Raw genomic sequence first — 21249 nt, 5'->3', positions numbered from 1 at the left:
AATCACTGCAGGTTCTTGGAACTTAGAAGGTGCTGTGTTTGATATATTGTGTGCTCACTTTTGACAAAGACTCAGCTATAATTCCTGGAGTAAAACAAAGTTCTCAGTCTTCATTCTGTGACATGCCTATTGTGTTAGTTAGAAATGCATTCAGAGGCAAGTAGCCTGACAAAGAGTGGCTTAAAATTAACAGATGTGTTTGTGTAATGTTAGATAAAATCTTGGGGAAATTGGCCAAGGCTGCAGCTACTCAAAGGTGACTTCAGGCCATGAGGCTTTATCCATCTTCATGCTCCTCTGTGCTTAGAGTGCTGTCCAGTCTAGCCATTGTGCCTCCAGCATACTAGTCCCAATGGGAGAAGACTAAAGGACAATAAGCTTAGAGCAGCTGATCCTGTTCCTTCAAGTCTGGAAAACAATAACTTTCTGGGAAATTTTGACTGATAACTGATACGTACCTATCACTGAGAAGAGCTGAATCCCTAGACAGAAGGGAATCTGGGTGCATTTTTCTGTTTAAACAAAATCAAGGTGCTATTGGTAATAAAAAATAGGCAGAATGGGTGTTAGGTTTAAGTAATGTATCCCCACACTTACTGGATGTTAAACTCTGTGACAGCAGAGAGCCTATTTATTTTGATCCCTGTAATTGTCCTAGCTTTGTGCCTGAAAATTAGTAAATTCTGACATATATATATACATATGTATATATATATATATATATATATATATATATATATATATGTATATAGAATAAATTAGTAAGCATACCATAATTTTGTATTGGCAATCATCTTTTATTTTTTTAGGACCAGAAGAATGACAAGGAGGTCTAAAAGCAATTGCAATAATATGGTAAAAATCTAATACATGTTATGGCACATGAGAATGGAATAAAATGGCAATTATATTACAGAATTAAATCTCAAATATAGTAGGAATGAGCCTAAATAAGAACAAGTCAGCATGCTTTGGCTTTCTAACACCCTCAGAGTACATGATACTCCAGATAGAGGATTATTACATCTTGAGTACCTATAAAGTACCGCTGGCTAATATGCATCTCATCAATTAAATCCCAAAATATTCCTTTGGACACTGCAAAAGGGATCTGAGAGTTTTATTTCTTGGCCAAGTACTTGGCTCTGCCATTACAACATGTTAAGGGCTACAGCTGTTAAGTACTCCAGTTTTAAAAAAATGAGTTGAAATTGTTTACTGTAAATCATTCAAATATGTTCAATACATTTCTTTGCATTCTTAAGCAGCATCTATTGGATATACCCAAACTTGTTTTGATGACTTAGTCAAGCAGATTCCAGTCTGTGCTGAGACCTTTTAAGCTACATTCATACTAAAGATGTAATTTCATAACACATGACTTCAGTTAAGTGTTTTTTTTTTTTTTTTGTAGATAATTATTTTTATTGAAGGGTAGTTGACACACAGTATTACATTACATTAGTTTCAGGTGTACAACATAGTGATTCAACATTTATATACATGACGGTTCTAGGTACCAGCTATCACCATACCAAGCTGTTAAAATATCTTGACTATATTCCTTATGCTATACATTACATCCCGGTTACTTATTTATTTTACCATTGGAAGTGTGTACTTTTTTTTTTTTTTTTTGTGAGGGCATCTCTCATATTTATTGATCAAAAGGTTGTTAACAACAATAAAATTCTGTATAGGGGAGTCAATGCTCAATGCAAAATCATTAATCCACCCTAAGCCTAATTTTTGTCAGTCTCCAATCTTCTGAGGCATAACAAACAAGTTCTTACATGGAGAACAAATTCTTACATAGTGAATAAGTTACATAGTGAACAGTACAAGGGCAGTCATCACAGAAACTTTCGGTTTTGCTCATGCTTTATGAACTATAAACAGTTCAAATATGAATACTCATTTGATTTTTATACTTGATTTATATGTGGATACCACATTTCTCTCTTTATTATTATTATTTTTAATAAAATGCTGAAGATAGATACAAGATAAAGGTAGAATACATAGTTTAGTGTTGTAAGGGAGCAAATGTAGATGATCGGGTATGTGCCTGTAGACTATGTGTTAATCCAAGCTAGACAAGGGCAATAAAACATCCACGTATGCAGAAGATTTCTCTCAGAACAGGAGGGGTGAGGTTCTAAGCCTCACCTCTGTTGATCCCCAATTTCTCACCTGATGACCCCCCTGCGACTGTGCCTGTCTTAGGTTGTTCCTCCCTTGAGGAATCTTACCCGTCTCCGGCTAACCAGTCATCTTCCAGGGCCATACAGGGAAATGTAAAGTTGGTAAGTGAGAGAGAAGCCTTATTGTTTGAAATGGTTAGCTTTTTATTTCTTTGCATATTTATGCCCTGTAGCTTCTATGCCCAGCATTTGTCTTGAGGTATCTTTACCACTTGGAAGAATTATGATACTCGGTAAATTTGATATGATGCAAGAATTCTACCTAAGGGTTGCAACTAGGAAGGAAGAAGAAAAGCCACAGAAGTAGCAGGCGGAAGAAAACATGGGAAGATTGATTATTTCTTTGACATATCTTCTTGTAGAGTAACAGTTAAGTGCTTTTGTAGTGTGTTTTTTATTGTTGTTCATCAACTTTTCATAGATTCCTCCTAATTATGTTTTTCTTTCTGATGTCTTTTTTCAGTACAAATTGTTCATGTATCTTCTTTCCCTTCCTGTGGGGTGGGAAACCATGTAACCATATGTTAGGGTTGACAGTGAAGAAAGAGTATCTGGGCACTGGAAAAGGGTTGATCCTGTAACTTATGTGTAGGAGATGTTTGTTATGTATGTATCAGCCTCGTGGTATCAACTTTAGCTCATTAATGACCTTTTAAAACATACACCACAAATCCTGTATATAGTTTTATAAGAATAAATCAAACTCATTAATGTATTTACCTTTAAACCATCACTGTTCAATAGAAATAAAATGTATGGCACAAATGTGTGCCACATAGGTGAATTTAAATTTTCTAGTAGCCTGTGTTTTTTAAAAAAATGTAAAAAGAAACAGGGGTAATTAATTTTAACAGTCGTTTAAAGCAATATATGCAAAATATAATTATTTGAAAGTATAGTTGTCAGTCCGGGGAAAGAAAAATCCCGGGGCAAAATACCTCTAAAAACCAAAATCAGTCAAAGGGAGAAATAAAATTTAAAACCTGTTTGTTGCTTACAAACTGCAGTTTCAGGCCGTCTTTCTTTGCTCTAGCAGCAACCACACCAGCCCTCCCCCTCACCTCTCAGGTACAGATAAGCCCTCTGTTGCCCAGGTAATTACCCATTGATACAGAGATGAACTTCTCCACCCCTGAGGAAAGATGCAAATGCACTAAAGCCATACTTCTTTCCACTTCTGAATGCCTTTTGATATGCAGATATACTAAAGCCAGGTGAGATATTCTGGAAATGTTACAATTTTACCCACAAAAGTCGATACAATAAATTATTGATATATTTCACACTTCTTTTTTCATACCATGTTTTATAAATTCTATGTGTATCTTATGCTCTGGATAAAGCCTTTGTGGGATAAACCCAGGTGATGATGGTTTAGCCAGCTCATGACTGTAAGATAAATTCTAGCCAGAATAAGCAGGCAAAGAGAGGCAACAAAGGGCCAGGTAATTTATTTAAATACACCCAGGTGAGGTTCTATGGCCTTCTTGCCGGAGGCCAAGAAGTCACGACCAGTTAGGGAGGTGGGGCGCTTATAAGGGATTAGGAGGGGGAGGAGTGGGCAAACTATCTTAGGGGGGTGTTGAGAGATACGATTGGCTAAAGGTGACATAACAGACAACTAGAAACTTTTTTCTTTCCAAGAGGGAGGAGGCTGACATCCGGGTCTTAGTTGGCACATCAGGATGGAATTCAGGGAGAGTTGTCCCCTTTCCATATATGGCACGGACTTTGGGATCTGGTCTGTTCTCCCTCTATGGCATCTATCTGTTCAGTTTGCATGTCCTTGTTTTTCCTTTCTCCAGCCTAACAATGACCATGTGCATGGGGTTGAACATCCTCTGGTTCTTCACGTGGTGCTGCTTGACTAGGGGACTGTTGAATACCTGATGTGGGGAGGTGTGCAACCCTGGTGTGCATTCTGGATATCATGACTTGTTCAGGGTCCCTGCAAGGGCCGTTGGATCAACCATTTATTTGTATGGTCTCCTTAGAGAGCAGTCAAGGACGAAACAGATGACCCACTTTTTTCCACTGAACTTGATAATACTCTCCAGCCAGGGGAATGAGTGAAATAGTGCATCAAGCACTTGAGGATCATCTGCTTTGGGTGCTTGCATCAGAATGAAAATTGTGAATGTTGCATTGTCACAAAAGAGCAGACAAGAAAGGTCAGAGTCACATGTTGTGCAGGTTGAGAGTGTGTTTAAAGGAAAGGGAATTGTCACCTCTCATGGAAATGAGGCCCAGCATGATGGGAATGAAAGACTGTTCCACCGAACAGCAGGAAGCCTGGGACCTAACTTGGCTTCTGCATGTTACCTAGTTCTGTGACCACCTGTGAGCTGTTTAATGCCTTTAACTCCCCACTTTGCCAGCAACATAGTAATTTTCCTGAATTACTTTGATTCTCATAATAACGGTGAGAAAGATAGTTATCATATGCAACTTCTTCATACAGAAACTAAGATCTACAGTGGCAGAGTAAGTCATCCATTTTTTAGTGTCTGATATTGGAGCTCATGGTAATAAAACCTTTAAGACGATAATTTTAGAAACAGCACAGAAGGAGAGATGTGTTCCTTCAGTTATATTTGAAGTACAAAAAAATAAAGAATTCTCTTAAATCCCATGATTATGATTACAGTGACAGCAAAGATGAAATGGCTTTATATTAAGTTATTCCTTTATATTAATTAGCATTATGTGCTTTTTCCTTCCATGGGACTTCAGGTTTCACAAATAGAGAAAACTGTTTCCCTCTAATTCATTCTTTTACCAGGAGTTCAGTGAATATTCATGTAAATGAATAAATGATTTGTTTTCTAACTTTGGGGATGTGGACAGTCATAGTTTTATTTATACTGAGATGAAACACATACAAACCTGCTAGCAAGTAAATGCATAGGTAATTCTGCTGTTTGGTGTTACATTGTGAAACAATTGTATCTTGTCTCTAAATTTGGGAATTTTAATACATTTCATGCAAGAGATATTCCCAATGTGCAGTGCTTTTTAAAATGAATAAGATCGTACTTATACCTACATACTTTAATACATTGTATCCAACAGGTAGTCCCAATTGACAGTTATTTTTAAAATAAATAAGATAATATTTATACCTAAATAATACCAATAATACCTCCACTGGCTTGTCACTTTATCATAATGTAATGCTATTACTTAAACTGATTTTTTTTAAATTTTGGTATCATTAATCTACAATTACATGAAGAACATTATGTTTACTAGGCTCCCCCTTTCACCAAGTCCCCCCAACATACCCCTTCACAGTCACTGTCCATGTGCGTAGTAAGATACTGTAAAATCACTACTTGTCTTCTCTGTGTTACACAGCCATCCACGCACTATACATTCTAATCGTAATGCCCTCTTTCTTTTTCCCCGTACTTATTCCTCCCTTCCCACCCATCCTCCCCAGTCCCTTTCCATTTGGTAACTATTAGTCCATTCTTGGGTTCTGTGATTCTGCTGCTGTTTTGTTCCTTCAGTTTTCCTTTGTTCTTAAACTCCACATATGAGCGAAATCATTTGGTGCTTGTCTTTCTCCACCTGTCTTATTTCACTGAGCATGATAGCCTCTAGCTCCATCCATGTTGTTGTGAATGGTAGGATCTGTTTTCTTCTTATGGCTGAGTAATATTCCATTGTGTATATGTGCCACATCTTCTTTATCCATTCATCTACTGATGGACATTTAGGTTGCTTCCATATCTTGGCTATTGTAAATAGTGCAGCGATAAACATGGGGGTGCATCTGTCTTTTTCAAACTGGAGTGCTGCATTCTTAGGGTAAATTTCTAGGAGTGAAATTCCTGGGTCAAATGGTATTTCTATTTTGAGCATTCTGAGGAACCTCCATACTGCTTTCCACAATGGTTGACCTAATTTACATTCCCACCAGCAGTGTAGGAGGGTTCCCTTTTCTCCACAACCTCGCCAACATTTGTTGTTTGTCTTTTCGATGATGGCCATCATTACTGGTGTGAGGTGATATCTCATTGTGGTTTTAATTTGCATTTCTCTGATGTTTAGCAATGTGGGGCATCTTTTCATGTGCCTGTTGGCCATCTGGATTTGTTCTTAGAGAACTGTCTATTCAGCTCTCTGCCCATTTTGTAATTGGATTATTTGCTTTATCTTTGTTGAGGCATGTGAGCTCTTTATATATTTTGGATGTCAATCCTTTATCGGATCTGTCATTTATGAATATGTTCTCCCATACAGTAGGATACCTTCTTGTTCTATTGATAGTGTCCTTTGCTGTACAGAAGCTTTTTAGCTTGGTATAGTTCCACTTGTTCATTTTTACCTTTGTTTCCCTTGCCCGGGGAGATATGTTCATGAAGAAGAAACTCATGTTTATGTCCATGAGATTTTTGCCTATGTTTTTTTCTAAGAGTTTTATGGTTTCATGACTTATGTTCAAGTCTTTGATCCATTTCGAATTTACTTTTGTATATGGGGTTAGAGAGTGATCCAGTTTCATTCTCTTACATGTAGCTGTCCAGTTTTCCAGCACCATCTGTTGAAGAGACTGTCCTTTCCCCATTGTATGTCCATGGCTCCTTTATCGTATATTAATTGGCCATATATGTTTGGGTTAATGTCTGGAGTCTCTGTTCTGTTCCACTGGTCTGTGGCTCTGTTCTTGTGCCAGTATGAAATTGTCTTGATTACTGTGGCTTTGTAGTAGAGCTTGAAGTTGGGGAGCGAGATCCCCCCACTTTATTCTTCCTTCTCAAGATTGCTATGGCTATTCGGGGTCTTTGGTGGTTCCATATGAATTTTTGAACTATTTGTTCCAGTTCATTGAAGAATGCTGTTGGTAATTTGATAGGGATTGCATCGAATCTGTATATTGCTTTGGGCAGGATGGCCATTTTGACGATATTAATTCTTCCCAGCCAGGAGCATGGGGTGAGTTTCCATTTGTTAGTGACCTCTTTAATTTCTCTTAAGAGTGTCCTATAGTTTTCAGGGTATAGGTCTTTCACTTCCTTGGTTAGGTTTATTTCTAGGTATTTTATTCTTTTTGATGCTATTGTGAATGGAACTGTTTTCCTGATTTCTCTTTCTACTAGTTCATTGTTAGTGTATAGGAAAGCCACAGATTTCCGTGTGTTAATTTTGTGTTCTGCAACTTTGCTGAATTCTGATATTAGTTCTAGTAGTTTTGGAGTGGAGTCTTTAGGGTTTTTTATGTACAATATCATGTCATCTACAAATAGTGACAGTTTGACTTCTTCTTTACCAATCTGTATTCCTTGTATTTCTTTGTTTTGTCTGATTGCTGTGGCTAGGACATTCAGTACTATGTTGAGCAACAGTGGTGAGAGTGGGCATCCCTGTCTTGTTCCCGATTGCAGAGGAAAAGCTTTCAGCTTCTCGCTGTTCAGTATGATGTTGGCTGTGGGTTTATCAAATATGGCCTTTATTATGTTGAGGTACTTGCCCTCTATACCCATTTTGTTGAGAGTTTTTATCATAAATGGATGTTGAATTTTATCGAATGCTTTTTCAGCATCTATGGAGATGATCATGTGGTTTTTGTCCTTCTTTTTGTTGATGTGGTGGATGATGTTGATGGATTTTCGAATGTTGTACCATCCTTGCATCCCTGGGATGAATCCCACTTTGTCATGGTGTATGTTCCTTTTGATGTATTTTTGAATTCGGTTTGCTAATATTTTGTTGAGTATTTTTGCATCTACGTTCATCAGGGATATTGGTCTGTAGTTTTCTTTTTTGGTGGGGTCTTTGCCTGTTTTTGGTATTAGGGTGATGTTGGCTTCATAGAATGAGTTTGGGAGTATTCCCTCCTCTTCTATTTTTTGGAAAACTTTAAGGAGAATGGGTATTATGTCTTCCCTGTATGTCTGGTAAAATTCTGAGGTAAATCCATCTGGTCTGGGGGTTTTGTTCTTTGGTAGTTTTTTGATTACCGCTCCAATTTCGTTGCTGGTAATTGGTCTGTTTAAATTTTCTGTTTCTTTCTGGGTCAGTCTTAAAAGGTTGTATTTTTCTAGGAAGTTGTCCATTTCTCCTAGGTTTTCCATTCTTGTTAGCATATAGTTTTTCATAGTACTCTCTAATTATTCTTTGTATTTTTGTGGGGTCCGTCGTGATTTTTCCTTTCTCATTTCTGATTCTGTTGATGTGTGTTGACTCTCTTTTTCTCTTAATAAGTGTGGCTAGAGGTTTATCTATTTTGTTTATTTTCTCGAAGAACCAGCTCTTGGTTTCATTGATTTTTGCTATTGTTTTATTCTTCTCAATTTTATTTATTTCTTCTCTGATCTTTATTATGTCCCTCCATCTGCTGATGTTAGGCCTCATTTGTTCTTCTTTTTCCTGTTTCAATAATTGTGACCTTAGACTATTCATTTGTAATTGTTCTTCCTTCTTTAAATATGCCCAGATTGCTATATATTTTCCTCTTAAGACTGCTTTTGCTGTATCCCACAGTAGTTGGGGCTTTGTGTTGTTGTTGTCATTTGTTTCCATATATTGCTGGATCTCCATTTTAATTTGGTTGTTGATCCATTGATTATTGAGGAGCATGTTGTTAAGCCTCCATGTGTTTGTGAACCTTTTTGCTTTCTTTGTACAATTTATTTCTAGTTTTATACCTTTGTGATCTGAGAAGTTGGTTGGTAGGATTTCAATCTTTTGAAATTTACTGAGGCTCTTTTTGTGGCCTAGCATGTGGTCTATTCTGGAGACTGTTCCATGTGCACTTGAGAAGAATGTGTATCCTGTTGCTTTTGGATGTAGAGTTCTGCAGATATCTATTAGGTCCATCTGTTCTAGTGTGTTGTTCAGTGCCTCTGTGTCCTTACTTATTTTCTGTCTGGTGGATCTGTCCTTTGGAGTGAGTGGTGTGTTAAAATCTCCCAAAATGAATGCATTGCATTCTATTTCCTCCTTTAATTCTGTTAGTATTTGTTTCACATATATTGGTGCTCCTGTAGTGGGTGCATATATATTTATAATGGTTATATCCATTATAAATTGGACTGAGCCCTTTATCATTATGTAATGTTCTTCTTTATCTCTTGTTACTTTCTTTATTTTAACGTCCATTTTGTCTGATACTAGTATTGCAACACCTGCCTTTTCTTCTCTATTGTTCGCATGAAATATCTTTCTCCATCCCTTGATTTTTAATCTGTGCATGTCTTTGGGTTTGAGGTCAGTCTCTTGTAAGCAGCATATAGATGGGTCTTGCATTTTTATCCATTCTATTACTCTGTGTCTTTTGATTGGTGCATTCAATCCATTTACATTTAGGATGATTACTGAAAGATATGTACTTATTGCCATTGCAGGGTTTAGATTCATGGTTACCAAAGGTTCAAGGTTAGCTTGTTTACTACCTTACCGTCTAACTTAACTCGCTTATTGATCTATTGTAAACACAGTCTGATGATTATTTCTTTCCCTTCTTATTCCTCCTCCTCCATTCTTCATATGCTGGGTGTTTTGTTCTGTGCTCCTTTTAGGAGTGCTCCCATCTAGAGCAGTCACTCTAAAATACCCTGTAGAGGTGGTTTATGGGAGGCAAATTCCCTCAACTTTTGCTCTTCTGGGAATTGTTTAGTCCCTCCTTCATATTAAATGATAATCATGCTGGATACAGTATCCTGGTTCAAGGCCCTTCTGTTTCATTGCATTAAATATATCATGCCATTCTCTTCTGGCCTGTAAGGTTTCTGCTGAGAAGTCTGATGATAGCCTGATGGGTTTTCCTTTGTAGGTGACCTTTTTTCTCTCTCTGGATGCCTTTAATACTGTGTCCTTGTCTTTGATCTTTGCCATTTTAATTATTATGTGTCTTGGTGTTGTCCTCTTTGGGTCCCATGTCTCAGGAGTTCTGTGTGCCTCTGTAGTCTGAGCAACTATTTCCTCCCCCTGTTTGGGGAAGTTCTCAGCAATTATTTCTTCAAGGACACTTTCTATCCCTTTTTCTCTCTCTTCTTCCTCTGGTACCCCTATAATGTGGATATTGTTCCTTTTGGATTGGTCACGCAGTTCTCTTAATATTGTTTCATTCCTGGAGATCCTTTTATCTCTCTCTGCATCAGTTTCTATGCATTCCTGTTCTCTCGTTTCTATTCCATCAATGGCCTCTTGCATCTTATCCATTCTGCTTATAAATCCTTCCAGAGTTTGTTTCACTTCTGTAATTTCCCTCTGGACGTCTGTAATCTCACTCCGTACTTCATCCATTAGCTCTTTCATATTTCTCTGCAGCTCTGTCAGCATGTTTATGATTTTTATTTTGAATTCTTTTTCAGGGAGACTGGTTAGGTCTGTCTCTGCAGATCCTCTCTCAGGTGTTGTCTGAACTATCTTGGACTGGACTAAATTTTTTTGCCTTTTCATGGTGATAGCGGTGTCTGAGGCAGGTTGTGGGTGTGTCAGCTGGGAGAAGAAAGTCCTTTCCTCCTTGCTGGATGCCTTGCCCTTCTCTGCCACCTGTGACGGTTACCTGCACTCCTGGAGCAGCCATTGGGTTAGTCCCCTAAGCTGCTGTGTGCGGGGTCACCGTCAGAGCAGCACGGATCCCTACGGGAGTGGCAGGCATGCCAGTGTGCTCCTCTGTGCTAGCAGCACCCCTGCCGGGCAGCTGTGTGGCAGCAGCGGTCTTTGGGTCTAGCCTGGGCGGCTGTGCGTTGGGCTGGTTTCTGTTTGGCTTCTGGGAACGCGCCTGCTCCTTCTGCCTCCACTGCAGGTGCGTGTGGGCCTCTACTGGGCTCCTCTAGATCCACTGTTGCCAGTGCGCGCGAGCCGCACCTGGGCTGTTCGGTCGCACTGCTGCAGGCTCACACAAGCCTGTCCTGGTCCCCTCTGGCGCCGCTGGCACATGGATCTGCTTCTGGTCCCTTCCGGCGCTTCCGCCCCTGGCGTGTACTACCTCTCTCCCGCTACTTGGCCAGTGTGTCAGGGTCCGCGTGAGTTGGAGGAATGACTGGCAGCCTGCTTAGTGCCATGAGGGGTTTCAGAGCTGCCCTGCCTCCCCGGCGTTTAGAGCGCCTAAGTTTCCCTGGATTTGCAGCTGCTGGCTGAGTGTGCCGGGGTAACTTCATCCAGCTATGGGGTCCCTGTCTGTTTAAGACTTGCAGAAGGCACTCACTTTTCTTTTGTCTTAAGTGCGCCAGTTGTGGGGACCTCCCCACAGGTTTTGCTTTTCCATTTCTCTAATATCCAGCACCCCGTGCACCTTGTGTCTGCGTTCCGGTTCCGGATTTCTAGAGCTGGTTGTTTAGCAGTCCTGGGCTTTCACTCCCTCCCTGTTCCGACTCCTTTATTCCCGCCGGGTTTTGAGGTGGGGGAGCTTTCGGGTCCCGCCGCCGTGGCTTGTATCTTACCCCCTTCGTGTGATGTTGAGTTCTCACAGATGTAGATGTATCCTGGCTGTTGTACTGCATCCACTGGTGTCTCTTTTAGGAATAGTTGTATTTATTGTATTTTCATAAATATATATATGTTTTGGGGAGATTTCCTCTGAACTACTCACACTGCCATCTTCCCGTGATCTCCCTACTTAAACTGATTTTTAACATATTGTATGATTTTTGTAATCTCCCTTGTTATCTTTGAGATTAAGCATGTGGCAGACAGTTGTGATGCAAAAGAGTGACACAAGGCCATTCAACTCTCACACTTAGAAGCACACAGCCTCTTTGTTCCAGACACTGAGGCTTGGCTTGGAGATGAGCAAGCCGAGGTCCTGCTTCCCTGGGAGCACCTTGTGTGGTGGGCAGGAGAGAAACTCAGCAGCTGTGGGGCTGTGATCACAAACTTCTTTCAGCTGTGCCTCATGGTGTGTCTCTTGTGTCTGAAAATAGCCAGTGTAATTGTCTCGCATTGCTACATTCCTGTCTGGGGCATTTGCTGCTCATATTGATGAAAAGACCACAGTAATATTCATGTCACATGTAGTTTGTTCTATTAATTCCAAAACTGTCCATACCTTCAAAATCTCAAAAAACAGAGAAAATAATTCAGAATTTTGAGACATCAGAAAATTTATGATTGGTTGAAAGTTTTCTTTAAATGTGGCTAATGAGTAAGGAGTGGGAATTTAAATATGAAATCCTGATTATCAGTGACAGAGGAAGTGAGATACACATCTCTGTGAAAGGCAATATGCTAAAATGACATTCACTGCTATAGCATATAATCTGCATATTAAAATCATTTGATTTCCCACATTTCAGTGAATTATGGTAGTTTATAAATATCTGCAGAGAGAGCATTTCTTCTATATCTAATAGAATGACTTATTTGAAAGCTAGTGTCCATGCCATCCATTCATTCATTCATTCATCAGTAGATATTTATCACATGCCTAGTGTGCATCAGGCAGTAGGAGTCTCAGAAAACAAAACACAGTTCCTGTGGAGCTACAAATCTCTGGTTTTCAGTAGAATACAAAATTAGCAACTATGTATGAGATGTATCAGGTGGTGATAAGTGCCAATTGAAAAAAATACAAGAGGATAAGGAATAGAGAACGGTGGAGTGCACGCTTGGGGAGGGCGCTCCTCCAAGTAGGACAACTCTCCGATGAGGTGGCATGAACGTCCGTTCAGCTGGGTGTCTTCTAGGTTCTCTCTGCCCCTTACTGACATTCCACCCTCAATTCCTACATGCTTTGTTTATGTGGCTCTTGGATTTCCCTTTCTGCCTTGATCCGCTCTTATTTCGTCACCAATTGACCATCATAAGAGCTTATTTCTGCAAATCCTCTATTTTCACGTGACGTTCTTCACCTAGTAGTCAGTCTCACAGTCTTCTGGCTTTGGGGACTTGGCATCTAAGCCAGATCTCTGAGTTCCTGTTTAGTTAACTGGATTTATCATTTCTGATGGATAGGCATCATCCCCGACTTTAGAACTGAGTTGTATTTCAAATGTTTGCCCTTCAGCCTTTTGAAACAGTGCTTCTAAGTTAGAGCTTTGAAAAAAAGGAGAAAAATTCTGACTCGCAGCTTTTCCTTCCTATGCCTCATAATCACTCAGTGTAGACACAGCTTTTTTTGTGTGGAGTAACTGCACATTTTCCTCTAAAAGACCTAATTGACCTCAGGTGAACTAAGCCCTACCTTTCATTCTAGTGCAGCCAGGCCACAGGCCTGTGGAGGGAAAATGTTCTGGAAGATGTAGCATTGACTTCTTGTGGAGTATTATAATGGGTTAGGCAGCAATGGCCTAGGTAATAATATGGGTTTGATATTTTCATGTTTAACTTTGACCTTGAGGGGAAAGTGAGAAATCCTATTTATGGCACGACACACTATTGTGACTTTTAAATCAGAAGTAGCCAGGAATAGTAAAAAGAGATGAGACATTTTTATCCTGGAAAAAAAAAAGCAGTTTAGAGTTCTATTCTTTACATTATGAGTCAAAGAGTGTAGAAAGTAGGTATTCACAGATAGTCAGTAGTCAGTATGATAGGTTGAAAAAGCAATTTTAAGAAATGTAACTAAGTACTTTTCTTTTTTGCATGTTGGAATGAAATTGTCCCATGCTAGTAAAGAAATAAAAAAGAAAACAAATGCTTTTAAACTTTGCTGTAATCGGGGAGAAATATAACATTTCTATTTATAGCTTGTACAGTCTCACATAAAAATAGCTCTAACTAACAGATTTGCTCATATGTGGAATACAAAGTCGTTGCTGCCAGTGACTTGAGGAATTCTTGTAAGGACAAAGGCGGCAGTGGTAAATCCTGGAAGTCTATCATCTTTTCTTTTATCCCTGTTTTCCTATGGGAAGAAAATTAGTTTGTGGAAAAGTCCTGGTTTCTGGACTATACATTTTCTTTATTTCCATGCTACTGTTCGCTTTATTTTTAACAAAAAGGCTGCATTTGCTCCGCTAGTCTCGTCCCATGAGGAGGATATATTACTGATGACCGCGTGTCTGTCTGTGAAATATTTTTCAGGTTAATAAATTTAACATGTCATTCTTCTAAAGACTAATTTTGTGTGATTGGTGTGACAGTAAAAACATAAAGAACCTCAGAAGTTAATGAAAGCCATTCCTTCTCTCTTATTTTCAGCGAAGCTTCCTGGGCTATGCCAGTTTTAAAGTGGGGGAGCTACTGAAGTCAAAGGAGCAGCTGCTAACCTTGAGCCTGAGGTGGGTCTCTTTGTCTGCTGAAATGCAGTTCAAATTAATAACCTGTGGTATTTATTGAAGGCTGGTTAGGCTTGAATGTCATAGTTCTTACAGATGTTTAAATGTAAACTTTCAAATGGCTTACATTCTGCACAGCAACCATTAAAGTAAAACAGCAATTATGCAAGTTCACATTCAAGTTCATGTTTTGGGTTGCCAAAGGTTATCAGCCCTTGCAGTAACAGAATATTACATTATTGTTAAAGTGATGAAATTCTTTGAAAGTAAGGAAATCAATAGAAATGATGAACATGTTGTTAAATAGTTTCTTGGTCACTTAGCACAATGTTACATTGTAAATCAAGTAAGTTTCTAGCTTTCAAATATGTTTGTTAGAGGAAACATTGTAAATTTGATAATAGAGGGTAAGTCAATTATTTTCATTTTTTAAAGCTTATTTTGTTGCTATATTATTAAACATAAACCTTAAGTTAAACCAGACTTGTATTGAAACAGATCAGAGCTAATTTTGAGTGTAAGTACAATTTGTTTTGATATATAAAATGAAACAATTATCTAAAGGAAGTTGCATAGTGTTTTAATATTAAGAAAGTTATTAAGTAAATATTCCTTTTTAACCTCATTGTAAGTTTGAAAATATAGTATGTTGTTTTCTAACTATATAATAACTTTTATAATTACGTACCTGTGGAGAATACTGCCTTGCAATATTCATATAATATCCATGAATATAAAAATTATCTAGAACACTCTTTGTAAATCTCAACACACTCTTCTTTTGAGTAACATAGAGATAATGTTTTAAAGTTGTTTGCCCTCTGCCCGACCCCACAAAGACCTACTTGTAACGAACGTATTTTGGTAAAAATGCTGTATTTTAGTCTGGAGTCTGTTCTGCTGGCTGTCTTCTCTTGATTTGTCCTCACCCTGAATAGTTTTGCACTTTGACTTAAGAGATAGTGTAATATGCATGTGGAAAAATAGTGTTGATGGGGCCATCTTTTGTCTGGCTTCCTTCAGCTGTGTCTCTTAAACATCTTTTTTTTTTTCTTGTATTTTATTTGGAAGAGATTTATAAATTGTTTAAGTTGTAAGTACTATTCCCAATAAAATTTTGCTGCAGTTATTTTCAGTTTAAAGTTTCTAGGAGCCAGCTAAAGAGTCTAGCTATCAATGTCACTGATAACCTAGAAAAAATCTGTTAGCAAGGTAGCATGGTTGTTAGATCTGGCCTGAGTACCCCTGTATTCATGATATGAGATGTTAAACATTGAGCTAATATGGGAGTAGTATAATTTCTAGATAAAATGCATATTCTCCTCTTGGTGATTCATAACTTATGCTATTGATTATATCATGACTATCATTACAGCACACTATATATTTAGACACTGCCTTTGAAACAGAAATTAGGGGACCAGAAATTCATAGTGAAATGAAAATTGATGGACGCATGCAATACCTTATAGGGAAAGTAAGAACAGAGGGGTCAAGTTTAGAGTACTACCTCTGGAAGAAAAAAGGCATATAATAATTTCATATTTAGATGAAATGAATACAAATTTCCACTTTGGATTTTAAAATCTCTTCTTACTGCTCTTTGGTTTTTTTACTGTATATAAGGGAAACAAGTTTGACAACAAAGAACTGAATTTTCTGGAAAAAAAAGTAATTTTTAAACACCAGTTTTGAAATAACACAGTTATTATTTTTTCCCTCTTTGTGCTTTGCCAAGTTTGTGAATTTCTCTCCCTATGAACCAGACAGACACATTATAGACTTATCATAGCCTTTTGATTTCTGGACTTCATGTTCTTTATTTAGCATGTAATTTATCTTCTTCCCACTGACTCAGTGGTCTCTGAGGTACTGAGTTGGAAGAACATGAAGTCAGGGATAAGAAGCATTTCTTTAGTTGCTTGTTCTGTCTTATTTTGCCTTGTACTGATAAAATCTAACTTTTGTTTCTTTTATATTTTGATAACTATTTTAAAAGCAATAGCATTCTCAGATTTCTGTGAAACAGACTCACAGAAATAAGTGTATGCTTGTAGGCACTGTTCTTTGATGAGGAGCTTCCCAAAATCTTATTTATAGATTTGCCTCTAATTTCATGAAATGTGATATAGTGCATTTTTGAAGTTGTCGAGTCAAATTTGCTTGTGCATATTGTGGAAAATGTCTCCAATATATAAAGTGATTCCTATTCACATTTTCATTTAAATGAAGTTAATAAATTTCTGCATAAGGGTTCTAGCATCCTGCCTGGGCTTAGTATCTTTATTTAATATTAACCCTTTTATCTTTATATTGCATCTCCTTTTTTTTGCTAGTTCACATTGGTAGTTCCTATCTCCTCTTACTTCTTTTAGACCTGAATCCTATTTTCTGTTTCTCTTCTCCAGTTCATTGCCATATATCCCTGACTTCCATAATATTATATAAATAAGCTAGGGTTCTTGCATAGAGGATTAGAATTGTTGACACAAAGACACTGGGTAATCTTACAATCATCATCATTAGAAGAACAACATTCTTTGTGCTTTGTGCTCTGACAAGTACATTAGAGATGTCTCATTGGCCCTTATCAAATTAGCCTGTGACATTAATTTTGCCATTTTAAATGAAAACAGTGAGGTACAGAAACCAGTTAATGTGTACAAAGTTACAATGCTTGTAACAGGGAGAGCTGAGGTCTGAAACCACACATTTCTGACTGCAGTCTGTGCTCTCAAGGATCCACTTCTTGTCTCCTTTGATAAAGGAGAAACTTTAGAGCTAGTTGAAATGTATCGCACATCACGTGGCTTAGCAACGGCAGAACAAAGCAAGGTTTCAGGTGCCCACCACTTGTCCACGGTCTCCCCAACTTTGATTTCAGCACAGTGGAATGATGAGTGCCAGCATATTGCGGGGAACTCAGGAGTGCTAGCCCTGATGGGGGAACGTGGGAATGGGCTGGCTAGGCTACAGGGAATGGAGAACGAGGGGAACCAGTGGAGTCCTTTCTCACCTCAGGACCACAGCATTATCAGGCCCTGAACTTGGTTTACTGCCCAAGCTCTTGACAGTTATTTGCTCTGCTAACCTTATCTAAATGCCTTGGGACCATATAAGCAGAAATTTGTAACATAATAATCCTATTTTATGATTTAATAACAGAATGGTGGGATTAGATCTGTCTTTGGGAGTGGCTCTGGAGATCGGGAAAATTATGTTGCCCTTAAGCTATTCAAACAACCATGGAGACAGAAAAAAAGTGGGAGGGTAAAACTTCTATCCCAGACAATCCTTCTCAGAAGAATTGAGACCTACTGTAGTGTCTCACCTCTGTCTGAGCTCACTGCATGCTGCCTTGCAGGTTGGACTTCATTCTGTGTTCTTTCATTCAGCAAGCACTTAAGGATTTTTCATATGCTGACTATCGTAATTTTTTTAAGAAAAAATTTTAAATGGCAACAGAGTTAATATTTTGCAGTTGCTATTACTAATAACACTATTAGTGAAATAATCTCTATTTATGGAGCATCTACTAGCATGCAAGAATGCTTTTCATGCATAATCCATGCAGCAGCATTATAATCTCTGTTTTACAGCAGATGATTCATCTTGTCTAAGATCCCATAGCTGCTGATTGTACAAGTAAGAATAGAATTCAGTTTGGTCTGACTCCAGGGCTTGTTCCCTAAATTTTCCCGCCTCACTTGAGCTAATGATCTAATAGAATTTTTGCTGCCTTCTCCATTGTGTATCCTATCTTCTGGAGAGTTTTAGGGGCCTCAGTTATTTTTTTCTTAATGCTTTGTTTTAAAACTCAGTTTTATATGCCTGTGACATGATAGAGGTTCCATAATTACTGGCTGGAATGTTGATTCATGATGATCGCTTCCTTATATTTTTTGCATACTAAATGTAAGCTAGTACCATTTATTTCTGAATGGAATCCACTTAAATTAGTGAATATAATGCCAGTTAAACATTAGAGTATATCTATTTGAGACAAGTAACTTTCAGAGTAGTAAATGAGCGATAGATTGTAATTTTCTTGAAAAGATGAAACTCTTAGTTAGAATTTGCCCTTATTTCAGTGTACACCACTTTACCTTGTAACAGAAACTCTCAGCTTAACTTCACAAGTGCACTATTACCTCTTCGGATCCTTCTGCATGTAACCACCTCCCAAAATTACACTAATATTTGTACAGTTTTATCTGAATAGAAGTGACAAAATTTACTTGAATACAGATGTCTAAGAATTTGTTCGTGAAAAGAGAATTTGTGTTTTCTTTTCACTTTTTACTTCTTCCACATTTCCAGCAGTGTTGCCATGTAATATACAACGTAAGATTCTGATAGTCCAAAATAGACATATAGTGTTATGTGTATCAGGTGTATCAGGGAGTCTATGAAAGGACTAAACAATACACTTCTACCATTTTGAAAAAATATCCCTATTTTATGTAATATTTAAAATGTACATATCTATACTTATACAAATGCATCATGAATTGTGTAAATGGATATGTGTTTATCCATGTATATTATTTTTAGCAAAATTTTGCTTTCTCGTAAGCCATGAATTTTTATTTACCACCATGAAATGTGTGTTCTTTGAGAAAGTAAGATCCAAATTATGAAGTCTTTTAAGTTTTACTTATCTGGTGTTTTGCTTAATTTAATGTCCTTAAATGTATGCACACACACACACACACACACTTCAATTTTGTTTCTAAAAATAAAAGAACAACAAAAAGCCCAACATATTTTTAACTTAATCTCCTGAAGGCAAATTCTTAACTTAAGATTTGGAAGCAATGATGAAGTCTATGTCATATAGTTTTTTTACACAAGAAAACTCAGTAATAAAAATGTCATTAGCCTCTCACAGGTTGGGAGCCCAGGAATGTTCTATAGGCCACAGGGCAGTGAATCCAAGTAAATTGGACCTGAAATGTGTGGATTCATCTGAATTCCCACAGTAACTTGAGACCAACTTTGGCCATAGATGGACAATAGAATTTTAAGTGATAAATTTATCTTTAATTTCAAATGAAATTAAACTTTCTTAGGGTTTATAATTTCCTGCCATTACTTTTTTCCTAATGCAAATAATGGCTATGCAAGTCTTCTTAATTTAAACACCATATATAGTCTTTAAAATTATATGTATGATGAATACTTCTACAACAGCATTTTTTATCACTATTTACTTGAACTTCAGAGATGATTTAAAAAATCACATCCAAGCATCTTAAAATTTATGTATATTTTGAATATATTTTATTCTTTTTTAAAAGTCTTCCAGTTGCCTTTTTTAGGTACCAGAAAGTAGGATTACAGTAACACTAATGGTTCCACAATACTAATTCTTATGTAAGTCTAAAACATTTCCTTCATTAACTAAGAGCGATATGGGCATTGACTGGCAGCTAAAGATACCTTGTTTGGAAAGAATAGCATATCTGTGCTTAATTATAAAACAGAATCATATTATATACTTTATTGAATGCATCAATGGAAGAGTTAGAGCCTAAGGATGGAGTATAAAAACCTAATTTAATTTATGCTTTTGCATAGAATTTACTAAAATGGTGTATCATAAACCTGAAAGTGGTGCCTAAGAATGTTGCATCGTCCTTTGGGAGTGCACAAGCAGGCAGACATGTCTGCAACAGCAGATGCATGCTCGTGATTGACCAGATGCACACAGAAGGGGAGAGCCCACACCCCTGGGTGCACCTTGCCCTGTGCTTTTGGTATGATTCAAATGCAGGTGATGGGAAGCTCCTCCAGGACAGCTCCTCTGACTTGGGCACTGACTCAGACCTCATGAACATCTAAAAAGAGGCAACTAGCGCTATCTGAGCTTTGTGATGGGTTAAGCATTTCAAATGTCTTGTCTTATTTAATCTTCTCATATCCTTGCCTGGAAGATGATATTTTCCCCATTTTACTAAGAAACAAACTGATGAACAGCAACTTGACTTCCTAAGGTCACACAGCAAGGATGGGATAGAAAACGGACACTGGGAGAGAGAAAGTGTTGTTGATATCAAGCATTTCCTAGAAGTATATATATTTTTCTTAAAATCTTAGAATTGAATGATCTTAGAGAGCAGAGAAGACCTTGGCACTTCACCCTCTTGGATCCTTTAATGACAGGGAATGCAAACTCAGGAGGCCACACGTCCGTTCCATTTCCATACAGGTCAGTATTAGAGAAGTTTCCTGTTTTATCCCAAGTTGTATGTCCATGCCATGGTGCCAGCTCACCTTCATGGAGTTAAGTAGAACTCATGCCTTTTCTCTGTGATCACATTTGAAAGCAATGCTTTTGCCCAACTTTAAATCTTCTCTCCTTAGTTTTCCTCAGGAAAGAATGTAATATAGTAGAAAGAACACGAGACTTTCATGCCAGACTTGAATTCAAATCCCAGCTCTGTCACCAGCTGGGTTGCCCCAGGCATGTTGTCTTCTCTCTTTAACATCAATTAATGAAAGGAGTAATGACCTCTCTCCCGGGTGATTCTGGGCAATTACTAAATGCGGTGGAGTTCCATGCACTGCCTTGCATTAGAGAAAAGTACTCTGCCAGTATTGTTTTGCTTGCCTCTCACACTAAACTTACAAATTCCATCAACCATAACTTAATGTTTTGCTTAGTTGGCCTGTTTAGTTTGTTGAAGTTCCTTTGTAAAATGTGACATCCACAATCCTCTAAATTTGGTCAGTGGTAGAGGGGTCAAGTTAACCTTTGATCTGGATATAATTTCTCTGTTATCTGAGGAATGGTTGCTTACCTGAAGTCCAAATTCTGTCTTTAATCACTGTGACATTAGATTTGGCCTCTTATCAGATGGCAGATACCATCA

At 37.9% G+C, this 21249-nt stretch overlaps 1 protein-coding gene across 1 annotated transcript in view; it reads left to right on the top strand.

Annotated features, from left to right (window-relative positions):
• INPP4B (inositol polyphosphate-4-phosphatase type II B) overlaps positions 1-21249 on the top strand; it is a 948429-nt gene that overhangs the window by 641441 nt on the left and 285739 nt on the right. Inside the window, exon 11 of the mRNA XM_057502657.1 lies at positions 14298-14377. Coding sequence (XP_057358640.1) covers positions 14298-14377 — 80 coding nt within the window. The remainder of the gene's footprint in view (positions 1-14297; positions 14378-21249) is intronic.

Source organism: Manis pentadactyla, chromosome 5 (genome assembly GCF_030020395.1).
Source record: "Manis pentadactyla isolate mManPen7 chromosome 5, mManPen7.hap1, whole genome shotgun sequence".
In the NCBI taxonomy this organism is placed as follows: Eukaryota; Metazoa; Chordata; class Mammalia; order Pholidota; family Manidae; genus Manis; species Manis pentadactyla.
This window is presented reverse-complemented; position numbering and strand designations above follow the sequence as displayed.